This window comes from Betta splendens, chromosome 13 (genome assembly GCF_900634795.4).
Source record: "Betta splendens chromosome 13, fBetSpl5.4, whole genome shotgun sequence".
NCBI lineage: Eukaryota > Metazoa > Chordata > Actinopteri > Anabantiformes > Osphronemidae > Betta > Betta splendens.
In genome coordinates, this window is record NC_040893.2 from 12,612,698 (window position 1) to 12,633,548 (window position 20,851).

General features: G+C 48.5%; 1 protein-coding gene across 1 annotated transcript; it reads right to left on the reverse strand.

Moving 5' to 3' along the window:
* Positions 1–679: 679 nt before the first annotated feature.
* On the reverse strand, positions 680–19,001 carry pcp4b (Purkinje cell protein 4b). Its single transcript, XM_029171886.3, has 3 exons — positions 18,782–19,001; positions 5,969–6,020; positions 680–1,306 (listed from the first exon to the last, which is right to left on the reverse strand). Exons 1-3 carry the CDS (start codon positions 18,788–18,790, stop codon positions 1,176–1,178), a joined length of 192 nt encoding a protein of 63 aa, XP_029027719.1. The 5' UTR covers positions 18,791–19,001; the 3' UTR covers positions 680–1,175.
* Positions 19,002–20,851: the final 1,850 nt, after the last annotated feature.

The window sequence follows — 20,851 nt, forward strand, 5'->3', positions numbered from 1 at the left end:
TTTTTTTGCCAGTTCGGTTTTCATGTGTGCCTCATGCAGACTGGTGAGAGAACGCGCGTGATGCACCTGAACACAACACTGCACTAACGATAAGGCAGCTTTGTGCCGCTGCGTGATCGTCTCGTAAAAGGGTACAGCTCGTTTGCGACGGCTGAAATCTTGCCCAGCTCGACATTTACACAGAGCCGACACAAAGTCAGACAAAGTATGAGGCGACAGCTGGGCAACACGGCATCATCAGCCCTAGCTTCTATGAATTATTTTTTTTTTTACTCTTGGCTTCTACCAACACCAAAAATAGCCTTTTAAAATGTTTCATACTTACAAATAAAACATTTTTACATTTTAATACATAAAACCGGAGTCTAGTCCTGAACTATAATACACAATATTTCTGCAGGTGTATGTTGTTTGGCTGCTTTTAAAGCACCCGGAGCGGAGATCAGCTCAGTGGGAATCTGTCAGAGAAGCCGGCTCTACACGGAGAAGGTCATCAAGCTGCGAAGGGAATTCAGTCAAGCCCGATCTGAAAAGGTTGCTATTTATAGGCTGTCATCAGGATGTACCCTCGCAGAGCGGATGTTGATGCAAAATCAGTTTGCTCCACCCGAGCAGACGTGCCCGACGCGCTGCTGGAGGTGTTTGTCGAATTCTGGTATTTACATGGTCGGCACACAAGTTCCACACACAGTCTTTATTTATTCAATGTACATTGACAGACAGCTTGATAGTTCCATGCGGGTAAGAAATATGCCTCTGGGTGAAATGTTTTCTCGAGGATGGAAAGCTCCAGGCTAAGGTTCCTAAAATCAGCTGTCGGTGTAAGATGGGCAGGTGAGTTCTGGTAAATGTGGTCCTTGTGGGAGACAGAAGTGATGATGCAGATATAACTAGAGGGGTGAAATAAATACAAAAACACAAACACAGGCCGGACATGATGAAATATGGAGCATGTGCTAGGACAGAAACTCAAACTGTGGAACTCTGTCATGTATTTAGAGACAGCAGTCAAATAATGAAAATTCACAGACATGTCATATAATGAACTACCTATTGCATTCCTCACCCCGCGACCCCCCCCCCACAACCCTGTCGCCCAGGATTCCAACTGGTATGAATCTGTTTACATGCAAATGTCACACCGTCGCCGCTGTGGCCGAGCAGCGCGGCGCTCACTAGGACTTCTCGTCGCGCTTCTTCTTCTGGAACTTCCTGAACTGGGACTGGATGGCGACCGCCGCCTTTTCGGTCTCTGGGTCGTCCATGTCGATGTCAAAGTCCTCGGGGACGTCCGTCTTGGACGCGTCTGGGAGAGAAAGGAGAAGATGTGCGTGACTTCAAAGAGCGTTCTGACGGCTTCCACACTCTAGTGACCTTCCAGGACCTTCTCTGCAAAGACCTAATCAATCAAAATCAATCAAATTGTCACTGCATTCTGTAGGTGCTGTTAGTCGTGCGGTGTGCATGCATCTTCAGGGCCACTGTTACATTCACTGCGGTATCTATAGCAACAGGTGACACTTCCCATTCGTTTTAGCTGGGAATCAGCTGTAGCCTGTTAGAGGTGACGTGAGATGAACTGCAGGAAGTTCAAAGTGTTCGTTCTCAGTTGTAGCGCTGCAAAGAGCAAAAGATGAGGCTCGCGATCGTGGAGAGTCAATGAGGAGCTGACATTTACACACGACGCTCGCCTGTGACAACTGATGTCACCGAGAACAAAAGCCAAGTTGGCTGTTTTCATCTTTTGTGTGTGTGTGTGTGTGTGTGTGTGTGTGTGTGTGTGTGTGTGTGTGTGTGTGTGTGTGTGTGTGTGAGTGTTTCACAGTATCTTAATGATTTTGCTAAAAAGCTCAGCGGGGGGGGCGCCCCACGCCTCCGCCACGCAGCACAAAAGATCTGCCCGAGAGGAACAAGCATGACAGACACAGAGAGAGAGAGAGAGAGAGAGAGAGAGAGAGGCGCATGGAGAGCAGGACTTACAGTAGAGAGGCCCGTCACGTATTGACTGTGCAGCTAATCCTCAGCTTCCCCCGGGCTTGAGCCTGAGTACCTCTCTGTTGCTGTCCAAGGAGGAAACACTAACTGCTGTGTCAAGCCCAGCTTTGAGCGCCCCATTAATTGATATTGAATTTTCCAACACTCTAATGTCGGCTATTTCCATCCGAGCTCTACCCTCTGCCCTGTCAACATCGCACACGTTATTAGTCTTTGTACTACAACCTGGTGCCACTTGAAGACTGACAAGCGTCTGGATATGAAGGTGGCGACAGGAGTCGTGTTGTCTCCTGAAATGCAGCGGACGCAGGATATTAAGTTGTTCTCTATAGAAGCAGGGTGGGATGATACTGTAGCAGTCGGCTGTAGAAGCGAAATGGGACGCTGCCAGTCACACTCACGGGTGCGTATCTGTGTGTTTTGTAACCATAAATAATAATCATGTACCTCTTCAGTTTTCCCAAAGAATCAGTCATTTGAACTGAAGGCTTTTGAGGCAGGATTTCTGTCAGCTCCTCTCAGACGAGAGGCAGCCACTAACTGTGACAGTGACGGATCATTTTCTCCATTTCGGAGATTCATCATTTTCCCAACACACAAACACAGCGCCGAGCGCATTACCTCTGGCAGCACTTTCCGTGTCCCCGTCTTCGCCTAATGGAAGTGTAATATCTGCTGTCAGAGTGTCATTTTGCTTCATCCTGCGTGCACTTCCCACGAGAGCAGAGAAATGTGTTTATTCCTGGTGTGTAGTTGCTGTTGGGACCAAAACCCAGACGCTTTCAGCTCCGTGGATTCACGATCGTCAGACATACTGTAACTTTCCTGCTTGGCGCTAACTTTATGTGTAGTGGGTTCGTAAGTGATATGATGCTTGGCTTCTTTTCTAAATGTCTTTCAACAGCCGCTCTGAAGTCGCTGCTTAGAACCAGTTGAGCCATGAGCGGGATTTAAGGAGAACGGGGCGCCTTAAACAAGGACATTTAGACCTTGAGAGTGGAGAGACTGTGGAAAAGCCGACTGAAGCATGTGTCACAGTGTAAGAGGCTGTGAGTTTAATATATTGGGTGTGTGATCACATTTGAAGCTTCCATCTAAAATACTGTAAATCGCCATCATTGCCATTGGGTTCATGAGTAACACATTTAAATTAGGTATGTCATGATAATTTGTATTGAGTTCAGTAGACTTTCACATCACTAAACTATGTTTATCACCTTTTGTTAAACGTATATGCTGTCTACTGTACAATGAATGATCCTAAATAAACAAAGAAGATTAAGTTTAGTGATTTTAAACATCCTTGTATTATTTATTGAGCGTGTACGGAAATGAAAGAACAGTAAAACTAGAATATGACCTGAGTCACACAGCAAGAGGAGCTTAAGAGTCCAAACTAATGAACAAAGCACGCACCTTTATACATCTTGGATGGAATGACTGCAACGTGGCACCTTTGTGTGTGTGTGTGTGTGTGTGGGGGGGGGGGGGGGGGGGGGGGTGTATTGTGCCTGCCAGCCTTTGTGTGTCTACACTTAAAAGTCCGGAAAACACCAGCGACCTCTAAGGCCTTGAAACCCCACAGGGCCGGCGAAGCGTGAGCGCGAGCGAGCGATCGATAAACAAATGCACACGGAGGACGGCTTCTGTATCGATTGGAAGTGTGCGCTAGTTTTGGTCAGTGTATGTCAACTTTTATACTGCGGTGGAGAGGAAGCCGCTCTGTGACCTCGCTGGATGTGGTCGTACATAGGAAATAAGGAGCCGGGATACGTGGGCTGTTCAAAGACCTACGGGAAAAAAAAAAGCGCTTGGCTCCTTCTAGTCGCAGCAAATGCTTCGGAAAAAGCCAACAGGTGTGTGTTTATCCAGCAGACTAAGGCGAATTCATTGCGGCTATAATTGAGTACAGTAAAGCTAATTTAAAACTAAGCAGAAAATGGGTCGGCTTCAGTGCAAGAGCTAATTATAAAAGGATGACTTTGATCTCTAAGGTGAGCTAATTACAAATCGTGCCTGTGTCTGACGAGTGGAGGCCGTTGGTTGAGTCCTTGTGGTTCTGTGACAGCACGCTGCATGCGTTAAAGCAAGAAGCAGCCTTTTCATCTGTGAGGTCACATGATGTCTTCACCAATGTGTGTGGCGCCGTGCTGAGTTTGGACTCATCAGGTCAGTGACCGTATGCAGCATATGACCTTTGGACCCTTCATGCTGTACATCAAAAAATGTCACTGAAGATGATTAATAGACAGTTTAGGGCCAAAGCACTATTCTGTCCAAGGAATATGAATTTAAAATGCTTCGTCTACAGGTTGATTTCATTATTACAGACAGTCTCTGTGCACATGAGCGGTGGCTGTTTCCAGTTCTGTGCTTCTGTGTTTACAGCAAACACTTCCGTCCTCCTGGCATCAGCTGCCATCAGATAAACAGCCTGGGCCTCGCTGAGGTAAATCACACCTGCCCGGTTTGCGTCACGTTGCGGTCAATCTGAGCGCGTCTTCCCGCGGCTGTCCTTGAGCCGCCGAGGGCCGCGAGCCGGGGGGGTTAGTGGGCGAGAGTCACTGCGGCTCCCTCCTTACCCGCTCCACTCCAGCAGCGCTCCCTCCACGTCTTCCTCTTATTGAGAGACACACTTCGCGCGTTGCGAGAGCGGTTTTTCTAAGCATCAAATTATTTGTCAAGGTCAGGCAACAAAGAAATGTGTGTGTGCGTGTGTGTGTGTGTGTGTGTGTGTGTGTGTGTGTGTGTGTGCTTACAGGCAGTGAGTCCTGTTCTCCTGCAACAGGGAGTTTCATCTCAGCTCCTGTTGCAGCTCTTGGCTTCATGAATTAATTGCATTAAAAAAATCTATTTTCTATCATAGTTTGAAAATACTGATACTTCCATGAAGTTAGAGTATGTATGCATTGAATAAGCACCGATTCCTGATCGATAACCTCACAGCAGCTCATTCTTCTTGCTTCCACCTGGTGCTGAGTCAGGGGGAAGCGCCGAACCGCCGCCATGATTTAACGGAGGCGAAAGCGCCAAAGATATTAGTTTTCTGGTTGAAGTCTTTATTTGCTTTACTATGATGGCTTTAATGACCGAAAAGTCAACAATAAACATGATTTGTGATCCACTTGGCGCGCGGAGCTGATCTTTATTTCCCCTGGGCCTGAGCTGATACAGGCAGTCTGTCTCCGTTCAGGCAGGGAGCCATTAGAGAGTCGGCTCCACGGCTTCTCCTTCTCGTGGCGAATGTGTTACTTTACCAGGTTAGACTGGACACGAGAGCAGAGAGCAGCCTTCAGCAGCGTCAAATGGTTTATAAGGAACCTGTACCGTGGCAACATACAGTGTAACAGCAGCTGACTGTTTATTATGGAGGCTTAGGTGTGGTGTTTATTTGTCCGTGCATAATGGGCTGCTCCACTCAAGCTGCCTACAGAGACCTTATTAAAGTAATTTATATTGTATTGATTTCCTGTCACCGAGAACATTTTCACATGTAAATTATTAAAGACCGTTGTATTTTTTTAGAGGGGGCCATTACTGCTGACTGCAGGTCTTCAATCCAGTCACGGCTGAACGGCATCACACAGAAATTAGGAAAAGTGACAACTGATAAATGAAGTCATTCGGATTCTTGTGAAACGCAAGCGACGACAAGATTCTCTGGCTTCGTGCGAGACCGTGATTGGATCTGACAGGCGGCCCTGAGGTCAGCTACTCTGTGTGTAGTCTCTGATGGCAGCTGTCTGTCAGATCCACTCACTGTCAATCATGTGCCTTTTAAAGTTGATCTTGAATATACAAAGCGTCGTGTACTGTAAACTGCGGCTTCCTTTCCACTCATCTTCTGTTCGTGTCACTCATCCTCGTCTCTGTCCGTCCTAACCTGTCTGGGTCCGGGTGGACAATGGGGCTAACCAATATATACTGTATCTCTAGGACTGAAATTCTGTAAATGTAACAGGTCTTTATTCACCTTGTCCTCCAGACGTCTTGTTGTTGCCGGCGGCTGCTCCAGATCCTTGTCTCTGCAAAGCGAAAAACACAAAAGCTGCTTTAGATTGTTCAATATGGAAGGAAACTACTTCGGGACAACGATAGATGAATTCGCGGAGGCTTGTCATCAAGTCAGAATGCGCTCTACATGTGCAGAGCTGTTAATGAAGTCTTTCCCCCCGTGATCGTTTACCTCTGCTGGGCGCTAAGCTGGCGCCTGAACCCCCCGCTCTGGAGCTCATGAACTGGAAAAAAGCAAAATGGCTTCAAGAGCATAAAGACTCCAGCAAAGAGTGCAGCAATACCAAAGGCTTAGTGTATTTACCACCAATATTGAGATTTTAGAATCTGGAAATTCAGTTGTGCATGGGTCTGGTCTCCCTGGCTGTAATCACAGGCACATTCTCATTTACATTCACTCCACAACACAAACGTGTTAAAATAAGCAGGCAGATTCAAATGACAAAACCATCTGAGTTGCAACAAAAGCAAATGTCTCCTTTGCACAGTCCGAAGATCGCAGTCATTCGTTCCACAACGTAATCATGATTACCAGTCATGGTCACATATACAGCGTATTGACTCTCCATAGTTGCTTTGTATTCCAAACATTCCTCTCCTTTAAACCAGCCAGTACGTCCTGATCACATCACAGCGTCAGCTTTGGTGTCTGCACCGGATAAGCTTCTTATTAATCCCTGAGCGCGGGAGAGTCCGGTTGACATGACACGCGCTGTATCATACAGTATCAGTACAAAATGATGTCATCATTGACCGTCAGCACTGTCCTGCGCTTCCATTTACGTTTTTAGGCTGGAATGTGTTTCCTTTTACTATAATGTTAATTATGGGTAATGTACATAATACAGGCTATATGAAGTGCTAATGTCTTGTGGGCATGTTTCAATTATGTGCACTGCTAGTTTCAAAACTAAAAGCAAATTGGATTGTTGGAAATCAATTACAGACATAAATGGCTTGATAAGATGCAGATTGGTTCAGTGCAGCACGGCGGAGCGCTAACGCAGCCCAAGAACACGATGGCATCAAATAACCCTCTTGTTTGCTGCTCCGCCATATCAGCCAGCGCTAATTAATTCAGCATTAGCTCCCCGTGTTATAACTGATGTCCCCGCGCCTGTGTTCGACGCGGCCTTGGTGGGCCCATTCGTCTTTGGAGGCGAAGCAGGGCAGGTGAGGTTCGGTGGGGAGAGAGGCTAACGCTAACGGTGAAGCAACACTCACTGTATGCATTAGTTAGAGGAAACGCTCCCCTGCGCAAACACGGATCACTTTCTATTATTAATATTATATTCACGACGTTGGCTGGAGGGTAGAAAGTCCCCACACAATCAACATGCCTCCGTTCAAACCTGGTACAAGTCGGTGCGGAGACAGAAAATCCCTGGCGTGAAATTTCGGCAGGAATTACGGCGTCACTCTCCTTATCATCAACTCGCATGGTTTATTGCCAGCTGGCGGACAGGTTGTCAGCTTCTGTTTGCGTTTGCACAGCCTGGGCGGGAGCAGTGGTGACAGGATGCTTTTTTTTTTGCTTCCGTATAGTGAAGACGGGAGGAGGGTGAGAAGCAGAGAGGGGCGGGGGATCAATACGGCCCGTTGCAGTTAAGACATGCTTATATAAACACCGACATCAGCGGGAGAAATGAGCAGAGTTAACTCTGTGAATGCCTCCTCCTGCCTGGGCTGAGGGAGGATCCGGACTCACTCCAGCAGCTATCAAGCTTCCTGATCAGCATGTTATATCTCATTTAATGTAAAAATGTCAAGCTTTATCCCGTCAGAGGTCACCACTGCAAAGAAGAATGCCCTTCCTGACGCAACTCTTCTCTGAGGGGATTGAAACAGTGACCTGGTGGATGGGAGCGCAATGCGCTAACCACTGTGCCAAACAGCCAGGGCCCCTGTCTTATTGAATGTATTCTTATATATTTCACGCAACATTGAGCACGTCGCGAACATTAAGATCACATCATTTGCTGAACATCAGTTGGTTTGGGTTGTACCACACTGTGTTGCTCATTTTTATTGTGGTAAGTAAATTCTGATTCAAAGCGCCGGAGATGTAACCGAAGCTGGTTTGGGTAAGTGGCGGCCTCCCGGAGGAGGCAGCTCCTGCCGCCGCTAGCTCACAGGTCGCGCCAGAAGGTTTTCTGTGCCTTAATAGCTGCTAAGTTGAGAAGGCATCGTGTTATGTGTCCTCCTTTCCGAGCTTCCCTTTCTGCATTATTAATCCAGTGCTTTCAATGAAATTCAAACAGCGCAAGCCTGGCTTTGATGCTGGGGAGCGGGACGGCGGAGAGGAGGGTTTGAAGCGTCCTCACAAGCTCAGAGCACAACACACCCCTGCCTTTTGGGAAGAAGCATCTAATTTAAGGCTGCTCTTTGATGCAACTCGGATTCTATGTTTTCTTTTTTCTTGCCGTCTGTAAGGCGACAGTTTAATTTACCCGTCACACCTATAGGCACGATACCTGTTCTCCTTTAATTTTGCCTGTCAGGATAAATGCAACGTTAACCAGTGTATGGAACTGCTTACAGTCGCACAACGGAACTCTTCCACCAGTCGACGCCCCCAGTCTCAAACCAGTATCACAGCCTGATAAGAGCACAGATCTGTTCTTCCCGGTTACTACTATCTTAGTTCAAAGAAAATTGTTGAGTCACTCCATCGGCCTCTTGTAATGACCATGAAATTGACTGGTGCCTGTGCTACAGTAGCTGCAAAACACCCTAATGTGTGTCTCAGAGGCTGGTGTAGCACCAGCTGAGTGAGTCAGGCTAACGTGGTCAGAACCACGGTGTGCAGCCTCAGCCCTGCCTGCAAACACAGGTGCAACCGGTACAAACCACCTGCTTGTATCGCTCTTCTTCACTGCAGCGCTGTTGCAATGTTGTATTTCACACAACTGGGATCAACTGCAAAAGTTTGTTTGCATGGATGAAATGCTTCCACGTTTCCGTCAAGGCGGCCAGGTTCTGTTTGAAGCAACAGAATGCGTCTGGCCGTGGTACAGAATTAAACCGAAGACACTGCCACCACTTGTCAGGAAGCATTTGAATATTCAGATAAGATGCTGTAACACACCACAGTCTCTGGACATGACGACTGTGACTGTCCTATTACACTACAGTGGCAGCTGGCTTAACCACAGGAGCTGTGGCTGCTTGACGGTGCATCAGTGCTGGTTGGAACTGTGTCTTAGCTCAGTTTTGGTCCATACAATAGCTGAGTCTCATGTGTGTCTCCTGGATATACAGTATATATTTAGTTTAGTCATGAACCCAGCCGATTTTGAGAATTGTCCTGTCTTATCAAAACAACATTAGTCTAATGAATGAAGCTGAAACTAACAATTATCTCAATCATTTTCAAATCTCCGGGAAAAAAATACTGTTTGACAGCCGAGGCGACAGGTGGGCTTATATTCACGTCCTGCTTTGGGTGGAGACAGTGCGTTAGCTCGGCGCAGAGGTGACGAGGAGCCTCTGTGAGACTGCTGCTGCGTAGCAGGGGTTTCCTCCTCTGCAGAGGAAACCGCTGAACCCGTGACGCCCGAGGTGCACAATTCCACACGGTGCGAGGAGGAAAAACAATTAGACGCCACAGCAATCAGGCAGAAAACACACTAATTACATGACGTTGACGAGGGAGATGCGCGTTGTGGCTTTCATTAATCATTAGCAGACTCAGAGGGACACGAGGTCAGTAAACAGCAATGGGAGTTTGTTTTCGCGTGTGGAGGCACAGAGACGTCGGGGGTTCTGCAGCAAAAACAGCGGCTGCATCAGAATTTGTGCCTCTAGGCTTTCAATTAGGAGGCTTTGAAGGGGAAACACAAACGCACACGCACGCAGAACGCAGGTAGACACGCGCTCTCACCAAAACAACCTGAGCGAGGCAGAAGGAAAGACGGTCGTACAGTTGCACACGAGACGAGGTGAACTCAGCTCATCTCTGATTGGCCGTTCATCCGGTGACAGAGAGAGAGGTCCATAAAGCATCCAGCTCCTTTCATTGTGCTGAGCCTTTATTTTCTCAGCCATCTGCCCTACAAAATAAGACGCTGCCTCCGCGCTCATGACTTTTGTGCCATTTTCCATTTTTTTTGTTTTACCGTGAAATCCAGTATAAGTGAAAACTGAGCACGTTAAACACCCGCTTGTTCCGACCATTTCCATTTCACTGGCTGTCAGCATCAGTGTGCGTTTCTGCCCTAATGCTGGGGCTGTCCTGTGAAATTTAATTTAGCCTCAGGGCAGAGACGCCGACATCAAAGAACAAGTCGCAACAAAGGCCGATTTGTGCAAACAGCACAAACAGCCATGGGCGCATATGTCCTGCTCCCGCATGAGGGGAAGTCACTCGGACTGCGTAGAACAACCACAGTGACTGCAGACAGCTAGCTTAGCATCAGGCGCCATTAGCACGACCAGAAGACCAAATACTACAAACGGCAGGTTGTTGTTAAACTTTATGTACATGACTAATTTTTGAAGTCAAGATATGTCAACGAAGGCGAAATAAAAGGTCTAAACACAGGGATGAGCTGACTGGTGTCCTGCTGGTGCACAGCGGCGTCGTATCCGCCCAGCCCACATTTAGCTAACAGCTACCGCACAGCGGACGGATTGGTGCGGAGGCGAGCGACGAGCCTCGTTTCCATGACAGTGACACTTTCGCATCGCTCCTCGTGGCGCGTCGCTCCCACTGCCGCCCCTGAGGCGCCGCTCAGCTCGTGGAGGCCGCTGCTGAAAGGGCGCGGAGGAAAACGCCGCTTCCTCCCTGATCCCCCTGACTGGAAGCAGCCTGCTTGTCCTCGCACAGGCAGTGGGAGTGGGGCGGCGTCGTACTACAGACTGCCACTCATCTGTACAAGCTCTATCGGCAGTTACGTAAACCACGCGGAGGCTACAGGCCGCGCTGAAACGCTGCCAAATCAGAGCTGGGTCATTAGGAGTTTTGGGATTTTCTTCCGTTAGCTGAGCAGCTAGTGCATATCTGGTTGGAAGCGAGGAGGCGGGGGGCGGCTTATTACTGCAGCGCAGGGGTCAGTAATTATCACGTAACATAATTACAGAGTTGTCCGGGGACCTCGCTCTCAGTAGGTTGACCACAGCAATTAGAGCACAGTGTAAGGAAAGCTACGCGGGAGCCACAGAGCGGCGAAACCTGAGGCACGGGGACCACTTCAGGTCTCGCGCTGATGCTCGGGGACGGCTTGGGTGAGTCAGCAGGGGGGAGGACAAGCAGCTGCTCGGACTGTCACGAGCACTGGGTGTTTGATGGCGACTGGCGACGCTGGGATCGTGGCACGCTCCAAACTACGAGGTGCAAAAGGGGAGCCGCACACTCCTCAGGTGACTGAAAGACAGCAAAACCTTTTCTTACCAAAACCACAGATATTATTGCGCCTTTGTTGTCGAACCCGCTCCACACTCTGCACACGCCCTGCGTTTAGTCGCGTGACTTCCTTCCTGTCCTCTGTAAACGATGCCAACATAAAACGATAAGCGTAAGCAAAACGTTGGCCATCTGTGATGCAACGGAGGAGACACACTTGGAAAAGCTCGGATCCATCTGCTCGCATTGATTTATAAACTTTTTTTTTTTAAACCTAACATTGTTTTAAGCGAATTCTGCAAAGCAGCAGCAAAACTCTCAGCTCACAGAACGCAGTCAATTCGGAGCCAAGACGCACTAATGCCTCCCTGGCCCAGAAAAGCCTGAAATCACAACACAACAAACGACCTCTAGAATAAAAAATCATTTGTTTTCATCTTAATTCGGTTGATGCTGTGGTAAAAATACTTTGATTTACAGCAATTTCCACTGAGGGAAGAGATGAGGGAGGAAGCGAACGGAGGGGAGGGGGAAAACACTTTACAGCTCCTCTCCAAATTATTTTTTCAAACTCCCGTCTGTTACACAACTTAATGAGCCTTGAAATTGGCAAGATTACATTTTTCGACGTTGCTTTCATTAGTGTGGGTGTCACCAATCTCTGGGGATTGGATTCCTCACTTTGGGAACTCACAGAGCAGAGGAATGATTAAAGGAGCAGCGGAGCGACCAGCAGGCCAGTGAACGGACGAGGGGGCTGCTCGGGATCAGCCGGGGCCCGGGTTCAATTCCGTGACCTGTCTCTGCAAGAGCTTCCATCAAAATCGAACGATTCAAAGTTATGGGACCTAGAAATGTGTAAGTAAGAAGCCACAGCCATGAGTTTGCGAAGCTCAAGCACCAGTAACAAGGAAGAACTGCAGGCGCGGCACCGGTTAGAATCCGTTGCTTTGTGATGCGTGTAGCAGCCACTATTTGCCTCCATCTGCCAGCATTTTATTTTACATTTCTAACATCTCAGCCTTTCGGCTCACGCTCTTCTGGTCCTGGGCTCACAGATGTTCCCTGTCTCTCCTTCATCATCTCCATAGAGGCGACAGAAGTAATGAGAAACCTGCAGATCACGGTTTTGACTGTTGATTTATAACCGACAAATCAATAACCACCAGGCTGTGTGTTTATCACCAGATAATTAATTACAAACCTTGTGCAGCATTATAACATTACTCACTTGCTTATACAGGGCTTTTTTTTCGTTCCAGTAATATTCTATTTTAAGCTGCGTTTGTTGTACGTTGTGTTGTGTAGTTCCTCGGCCTGACTTTGTGCCGTCATCCCACTATTCGTAGGCGGCGACACGAGTTTGGTAAAATCAATATTGCGCATCACGAAAGCTTCTTAATCTGCAGTAGCCGATTCGCAAGCGTTGCCGGCGTAATGCGATGATCGGTGTTTTGGCCTCGGCTCGTTCATCTGGCTCAGCAACACTGGCCATTTCGAGCTTGAGAGCTAAGGCCCGCAGAGACGGCGTTGTTTAGAGACGGTCCAGTCTGCTGGAGAGAGGCTGCTGCTCCGATCCGGTGCCAGGCACCCATCAGCTGGGGGGGCCCACGTGGCGCCCGACGACCCAGATAGCGCCTCGGTCTGCTTTTGTGGGCCAAGCGGCAGGAGAGTAGGTCTGCGAATGAACCGCGGGAAGCAAGGTGCTCAAATTAAGACCCTAATTAAGAAGAATGATGAGCGTGTCCTCAGCTTGAGCTGTCCCATCGGAGACTGTTGGATGGAAATGTCTCGCTCACCAAGAAAAAGGTTTGCCAAGAGTTTGGTGTGAGAACAGTGCGAGGAATCACAATAAGCTCATAGTTTGGACACAGTTCAATAGATCTCATTCCTCTCAATTAGAAGCGTATAAATAATTACAAGCTGTGTAGAGTAGCGGATGGAAATGGCGAGTAGGAGGACTGGAATGCTGAAATTATACTTTTCATTCGTTCGTGAAGTTATTTTAAGGCCTGGCAGCTTGCGGAGTCCGGCGGATCCCTGCCACGTTCAATGGCCATTAAGAATTTAAAAACCCAGAAGTAGGCCGAGGACTGTTCAGGCAGAAGGAACGCGAGGCCAAACCTCATCTTCTTCTTCTAATTCGTCTTTGTTGGAGGGGAAGACAGAGGCAAGATGCCGACGTACAGGAACCACAAGCTTTGGTTCAAGCTGATCTCTGTGAACGGAGGTCATCAGAAATACGCACAACTCCACCGTGCGACTGTAAATGTGCCTCTGAAGGAATTCCTGAAAAGCTGCAGTGAACTTGCCGCAGCATCTGCAGAGGACGTGTGCCGGCCTTCGGCTGGTGCCCGTTTAGACGAGAGGCGGTTGTGACAGAGCTGCTTTTGAAGGAGGACGGCGACAGAACGGACCCGCGGGACGCGAGGGCCCCCGCGCGAACCGGATCACTGCCTCCATGCGATTCTGACCCGGAGCAGCAGCGTTTGGCCACAGGCTGACATTGGGCCAGTCGCGCAACAGCACAGTGAACTCTCACTTACACGAGCCCACGCTTTTCCACCGGTCGAGGCCAGATTGGTTCCACGGAGCATGGACACATGGCAGGTCATGGAGATGAGATGCTGCTTGACAGATGTTCACCGTCAACTCATGATTTATGTCAGCTTGTCAAGAAAATCCGTGTTCCACCTTCGCGCCAGCTGTTGAAAACCTCTGTCTGCGCTGCCTGCTGGTCTCGTCTTGGTCCGTTATTCCTAAATCTAGGGAGACAGAGCTGGGGATGTTGAGCAGCAGATTTTCTTTTCCACTTCAGCTCCTTACTGTGGAAACAAGGGCGGCTCTTAGGCTCCCTGCAATCCACAATGGGCAGAAGGGAGGACTATGAATAAGCTGAGGCCAGTGGAGCGGTCACTGACCTTCATCGTGTCATTGTGATATAGTAACACAACACAATAAGGTATATATTTCAACCAATCCTGAGTGATTAGCATTATTGACTGATGCAAGTCGCATTAGCATTTAGCAAAGGAGGTAATGTGTGTGGGTGTTTATACAGCAGCTTTAAAGAATAGAAGACTGAAGATTAAAAGGAAGTTTGTGAATAAATGTGTGCACACAGTTAATGATGCCACTCTTCCCCTTCAGGGTCCTAAATTTGTTGGTAAACATAATATTTAATGGAGAGGGAATGGTCCATTTCATGTCCGGTGGACATTTATATCTAAGTTGTGCTGCACATCCAGCTGAACTTTGTGGCTTATGAAGATCCAGTACATTAAGCAACAAACACTGCGAGAGGAAAAGCAAGAACTGATTTACTGACCGTAACATCCACACACTTTACGGTGTGTGTTGTTTAACATCCGCTCATAATGCGGGAGTGCAAAGATGCACTGCTCTGACATTCAACCCTGTGTCTGGCTTCTTCTTTATTTAAGATTTCTTTCATCTGTTTTAGTGGGAGGATGCTGCTGTGATGTTGCTCTGCTCGTTTCCTGTAACCCCTCCCCCCACCCCCACCCACTCAACTCAGCTCGTAGCACAAGTGACTGGAGCTCAGGCGTGTCCGTATCATTGCTGACATTGAGGGAATGTGTGAAACACTCACAGCACAAGGGTTCAAACAGAAGCTGTGTGTATCGTCGCACACCAACGTCTTTTGCTTGTCAAACTCCCGTTTCACGCTTTGGAACTGTTGAGTTTTTAACATAACTCTGATCTTCGGGCGTTTTCCATTTTATCAGTGTGATAAATGTGTCATCATTTTTCATCCATGTCAAGAGTAAAGACTTAAAGAGGATTTTTTTTTTTTTGCATATGCAGTTTAATCTGACAGAAAGTCGTCCATCAAGCACAGGGTCAGAGGAGCTCTGTAAACACCTTCCAAAGCGCATCAGCACGGCAAGAGGCTTAATAAACATGTCACTTTATTTTATTGATTCACTTTGTGTCGCGCTCGACGCAATCTCCCACACCGAGGCGGCGAGGCCCATCGGCCCCGCACACACAGCTGCTTAATTTACGGCCGCGTAGTAATCAAGCACCAGGACGAAAAAAAATGTTTTTATACCAGTCACTTCACCGCCCAGTTAGTAACAGTGGTGCTGTGTGTTCGGCACCAGTCCAAGTGATTTATGTTGCTGCGGCCGAGTGAAAAGACTTCATGTCACGTTTGTTATTATAAAGATTGTGTTGCTTGATGGTGCTGTTGTTGATCATCCTCACGAGGGACACGAACCCATGAATCAACTTCAAGGTGATGACATTGTTATATATTAAAAATATTAATAGGGTTCTAACAGCTTAGACATGTTTTGAAGCTTTTAATTAGAGAATTTAAACACCTCAGTTGCTATAGTAACGATTATCTTAAGGCTATGTCAGACTTTCAAAGCCCCTAATAAACCCTGCATCACACCTGGGCCGAGCTGTGTTCGAATCCGGCCGGGTGGGAACGTGCACAAGGTCACATTTTAGCCTAAGCCACCACAGTTTAACCCGTTGTCCCGTCGGAGCGACCGCCAATCTGTGCGGTCCATCTGCCTGTTGGACGGGGAACCGGCACAGCGCAGGCGAGGCCGCGGGCCGTGACGCAGCGCAGCCACACAATCCACAGAAGTCCTCTAATCCAACAGCACATTCTCCAAAGCTCCTTAATACGTGAACGTAGGGACAGATCAGGTCCTGTTGTAGGTTTACCAATCTGGATAGACTGGGGCCGACTTATCTGCTGGCTTTGGCTCAGCATCAGTTCTGATGTCTACCCTCAGACACAGCGAGCGCTGGAGAGGATTAAGCACCTCGTGGCAAAACCTGCTGATGCCAGTCGGGACCGGGAGGAAACGCTTGAACTCGAAGGCCGCAAAGAACGACTCCTCGCATCTACCAGCAATAACGGCGACAAATGGGAACGGAGGCCGCGACTCCTGCTGCTTCAGTGAACGGGAAGCGTGCACCTGCTGTGGAAGATGCCTCCAGTTGTGGCTGAGCGGATTCATAGCGGCTTGGGTTAGAACCCGAAGCTTAGCGTTGGGTCGCATCGTATAATCCAATTTGATGTCTGGGAGGGTGACGATGTCAGTCCAGCATTAGAGGAGATAAAGGGAAGATTGGGAGTGGCTGCGTCTTAATACATAAGATGAGGTGAACAGGTCGCGTTCACATTGTTTGAAAGCTTCAAGTTCAGCGGTGAAACTCAACGATTCTCCCTAAAACCTGCACTTAACTGTCTCCCAAGTCTCAAACGCCATAATGTCTGTGGAGCTGTGGCGATTAATGACTTCATCCCTGGTTGAGTTTGTCTCTTTACACTAAGCACTTCAGGTCTCTTCCACTCTTGAAGTGGATTTGTTTCCCGCTGAATTCCGCCAGGTTCAAAGCGAGGCAGCTGCAGCGATCCCCGTCACCGCGGGCTTGTTATCATTAAAGAAGCTGCTACTCCTAATAATAATCTGGCAGTCAATCAAGGCTAACTGTACGCTCGCTTCTAATTAAGCTAATTAGCATTTCTGTCCGTTCCCAGCTGGGCCGACTTGTTAGAAAATATTGCAGCTTATGAAAATTAATGGTGGGAAAAAATGCTTATATAAATCTCTACACACACACACACGTACTGTACACGCGTCTGCACCCCTTTGATGTTAATCAGAGTAGAATATGGAAAGGAGGCGCAACCGCGAGATCAATACGCTCCAAGAATGTCCCAGTCTAAACGCGTGCCGGGTCCTGTAATAAGCTGGGAGAACGGAAGATGGGCCGCTGCCACCGGAGCCGCTCCGGATCAAAAGCGGCTCAGCTGTGAGTCAGCGGCTGCAGGAGCGAGGCAGCGATGTGTCATTTTCTACCTGTGAGTCGACATCAGAGCTGCTCCACGTACAGACATGTACCGTGTGATTCCGACCGCCACCGTGGACACGTCCAGCCACCGGGCAGCAGGTGGAAGGATCGCGTTCGTGAGCGCGTGCAGATGAGGTGAAAGGGAGCTGGACTGAATGAAGGCCACTGGCTTCCACCCGAGGGCTGTTTGAAGCTTTAAAGTGACTCCGGGAGGTTTACGGATGATGCTCCGACTCCAGCACAGCCTTTGTGCAAACACCTCTGCCTGCAGAATGTTTTCCCAACTCAGTCACACATACAAGGATGCGCAAACACAAAGCACCGCATGAGAAAAAATCAAATGTGTATCTTTATATACCTGAGCAAACAAAAGCAGCCCACGCGCTCCAGACGGTCTTAAGAAAGCAGCGGATGCAGTAACGCTACGCTCTCCGTCGACTGGATCAGCGCTCGGCAGAGAAAAACTAAATGAGGTTTTGATCCTTTAAAATGAACTATTACTCGTTTATTTATAAAAAATGCTTTGCAGGAACGAGCAGCTTGTAACTGAGGGCGCTGCGTGAGGCTGAGCTACTGTACTGTATCTACAGAACAGCTGGGATGGGCCACAATGTGCTGACCCGTCCAAATATTTACATTTCAAACCCGGTCAGGTGCCGTCGGTGTCACTGGGTGCAGAGGAATTTAGGAGGGTGACTCTGAAGTGACGCACACAAAAATATGACAGACAGTGAAATCTTATTATGAGCTGCCTTATGATTTCATTTCAAGGCAGCCTGACTTTACAGTTGCTCCAAATTCAGTCTGACATTTTCTTACATGCACAATATGAGCCAGATTAAAAAAAAAACTATGGCATTAGCTGAATACTCCAGGGCATTTAGAGTTTGGGCAGAACAGAGACTCTCCATTAGACAGAACTATTAACACCCTCCACTGTCAAATGACTGGAGCGGTGAAGTGTGAGCTGAGGAAGCCGTAACAAGGCGCACCTCTGCTCATAGAACAGCAGTTAGGACCGTCACAGACTGTATTCACACTGTACCGTCAGAACTCGAACCGGGCCAGTGGCTGCATTTTGTGTAAATGTAAAAAGTTGATTATTTTATTTAATTTAATCTGCCACATTGCCGTCGTTATTATTTCCCTAACCTGAACCCCGTTCAGTTCCGTTTCCTTTGTGAACGCGCGTTATTCGTCATCCTGTACTCGGTACAGTAGCTCGAATCCAAACGCGTGAAGCGGGTCGGAACCACAAATGTAAATGTATGGTAAATCCACTACGTTGAATACCTACTCCCCCTGAAGTGACAGCTGCCCCCGGCGCGTCCGCTGCGCCCGGCTGTGCCCCGCACCGACGCCGTCCGTTCGGCGCGCGCGGGCAGAGCAGCCGCGCGGCGTCTGGCGCCGCGATGAGAAGACGTGGAAAAATCGCATCAGTCCACAGAACCCCACGGAGAAGCGCGGCTCGCCCGCCCGTGAAACCTGTCACCGATGCCGCGTCTCGCTGCGCATCGGCGCACGGCTCGCGCGTAATTGGGTTAAGCGCCGCGCGCGTCGTCGTTCGAGGACATAAAACGTGCCTACCTCGCTCATGATGGACGGTGACGCCGCGGGTTCTCGCCTGCTCCCAGCGCGTGAGTTGCGGAGTGGGAAGTTTCAGCAACAGGGGTCTTTTAAAGAGTGGCTCGCCGCGGACGCAGGACCTTTATAAAGTGTGGCGCCCAACTCCTCCGTGTCATCACGTCACCAATAAACCAATAGGAATGCCGTGGGCCAACGAGTCTCCCAAGTCACCACCCAACTCCTTCAAATATTCATGCGCTGTGTAAGCCCTTTTCATCATGATCAACCGAACGGCGCTTCCCTCCCCGCCCGGCGAGCAGCCGCACACAAATGCGAGCGATCAGTCATCGTGTCATCAATGGAAAGTGGGAAACATTGTTATTTCACATGTGCCATTGTTATCCCCACCTCGGTGGGCGCAGCAGCGCGTGGGTGTGCGTGCGCTTCACAACGAAAGCTCCGGAGAAAACCGTGTTCTGTCTAAATGGCTTTGAAACACGGGCGGTGTCTGATACAGTACTCAATAGCAATGAGCAACATGGTAGTTCATGCTGGAAAAAAGAATAGGGTTCATACAATGGAGTCCATGGAAACGTAATGTTTGGTGTATGAGCGCCTGTCATTCTTCTCACGTAGCGCAGGATTATTTATATCTGCTAATGATTTACTGTTGTATAATAAGCTAATTAGATTTCCTCTGGCGCGTTTCCCAACAACAGCACACTGAATTCATTGCACCAGAGAGCTCTTGTGTATTAACTTTGTAAGCTGCAAGAAAATGTGTCCTTGGTTTTTCATAAAAATGTGTGTTCAGGGTCTTGTTTAATCCATTTGCTTCAGTCATTTGCTCAGTTCTCCTCATTCCCATCGCCTTCAACATACTGAGTCAGCTGTTTTTTAGTTATCCTAAATCACCACATCTATTTGTAAAATGACACGCAATTACATATAAATTATACATAACGACATCAATCATCATCATCAAACACAAAAGCTAATCAAAAATGGAAACACTTTCTAATGAGGACTATGGAAGATTTGAATGATGTTTTGTTTCTAGACCTGCATCGGTTAAGACCCGGTGAAATCTTGATGGATCAAAAAATAGAAAAGTGATTACAAATCAAGTGTGACATCTGTGCTGCTGTGACCTGACCTGTATGTCTCTGGGTAACCGTTTGTAATCTGAAGTAGATTTGTACTGAAATGGCCTGGAGGACGTGGTTGTGCACAAAGAGTCCTAAGACTTTTTTTATTTTATTTCTTTTCCAGTTTAAGATAGTTGGAGGGAAGGAAGTTGATTTGTTTTGCCAAGTGCAGCAGATGGTGGTGGGGTTTTCGTGGAAGCTTATGAAGTAAGCAAGACACAGCACAATCTGTGGCGCCTGCACTGTAGAATTATGGCGGAGCTAATGTTGCGTTTCACGGTGTACAGGACTCCCACAGTACATTAACTGCGGGGATGTTAGGGAAGCTGGTCAGCTCACGGGAGGTAATGTCCCGCAGAGGAGAGGGGGGGCTCCACGGCCTCCTATGGAGATGTGGTGACTATTAATAAGCTTCAGTCTATTATTTGTACAGTGGCTGTGGTTTTGAGCTCACCTCATCACACGAGCTGACATTTGGGCTGAGATGACTGTGTCCCTGCAGCCTCCAGGCCAGCGGAGAGTAAAGTGAGGAGCAACAGCAACAATCAGAGTGGAGACAATGAGGATGCTACTGTAGAGGAGGGGGGGGGCATTTTACCCGGTGGGAACGATGCAGTGGATGCGGCGTCCGCATAGCATGCTGGGAAAACAGCTGGCCGCTCCTGATGTGAGCGCCGCTCGAGGGCGCGATCGGACGTTTAAGTCAGAGCGAGGGGCCGTGTGCTGTTTATATATGTGCTATAGGCCCTGTAGCATGGGGTGGGGGGGGTGAAGGGAAGTGGAGACTGGCAGCGTCTGGAAATAACCCCGGCAACTGTCATTTGGAGCAGCAGGACTCTGCAGCCTGGATTGATAACCGCGGCTCCGCAGTCGCACTCGCGCAGTCGCACTCGCGCAGTACATTATTCATGTGACATTTGAGCAAACACCTCAGGACACGCAG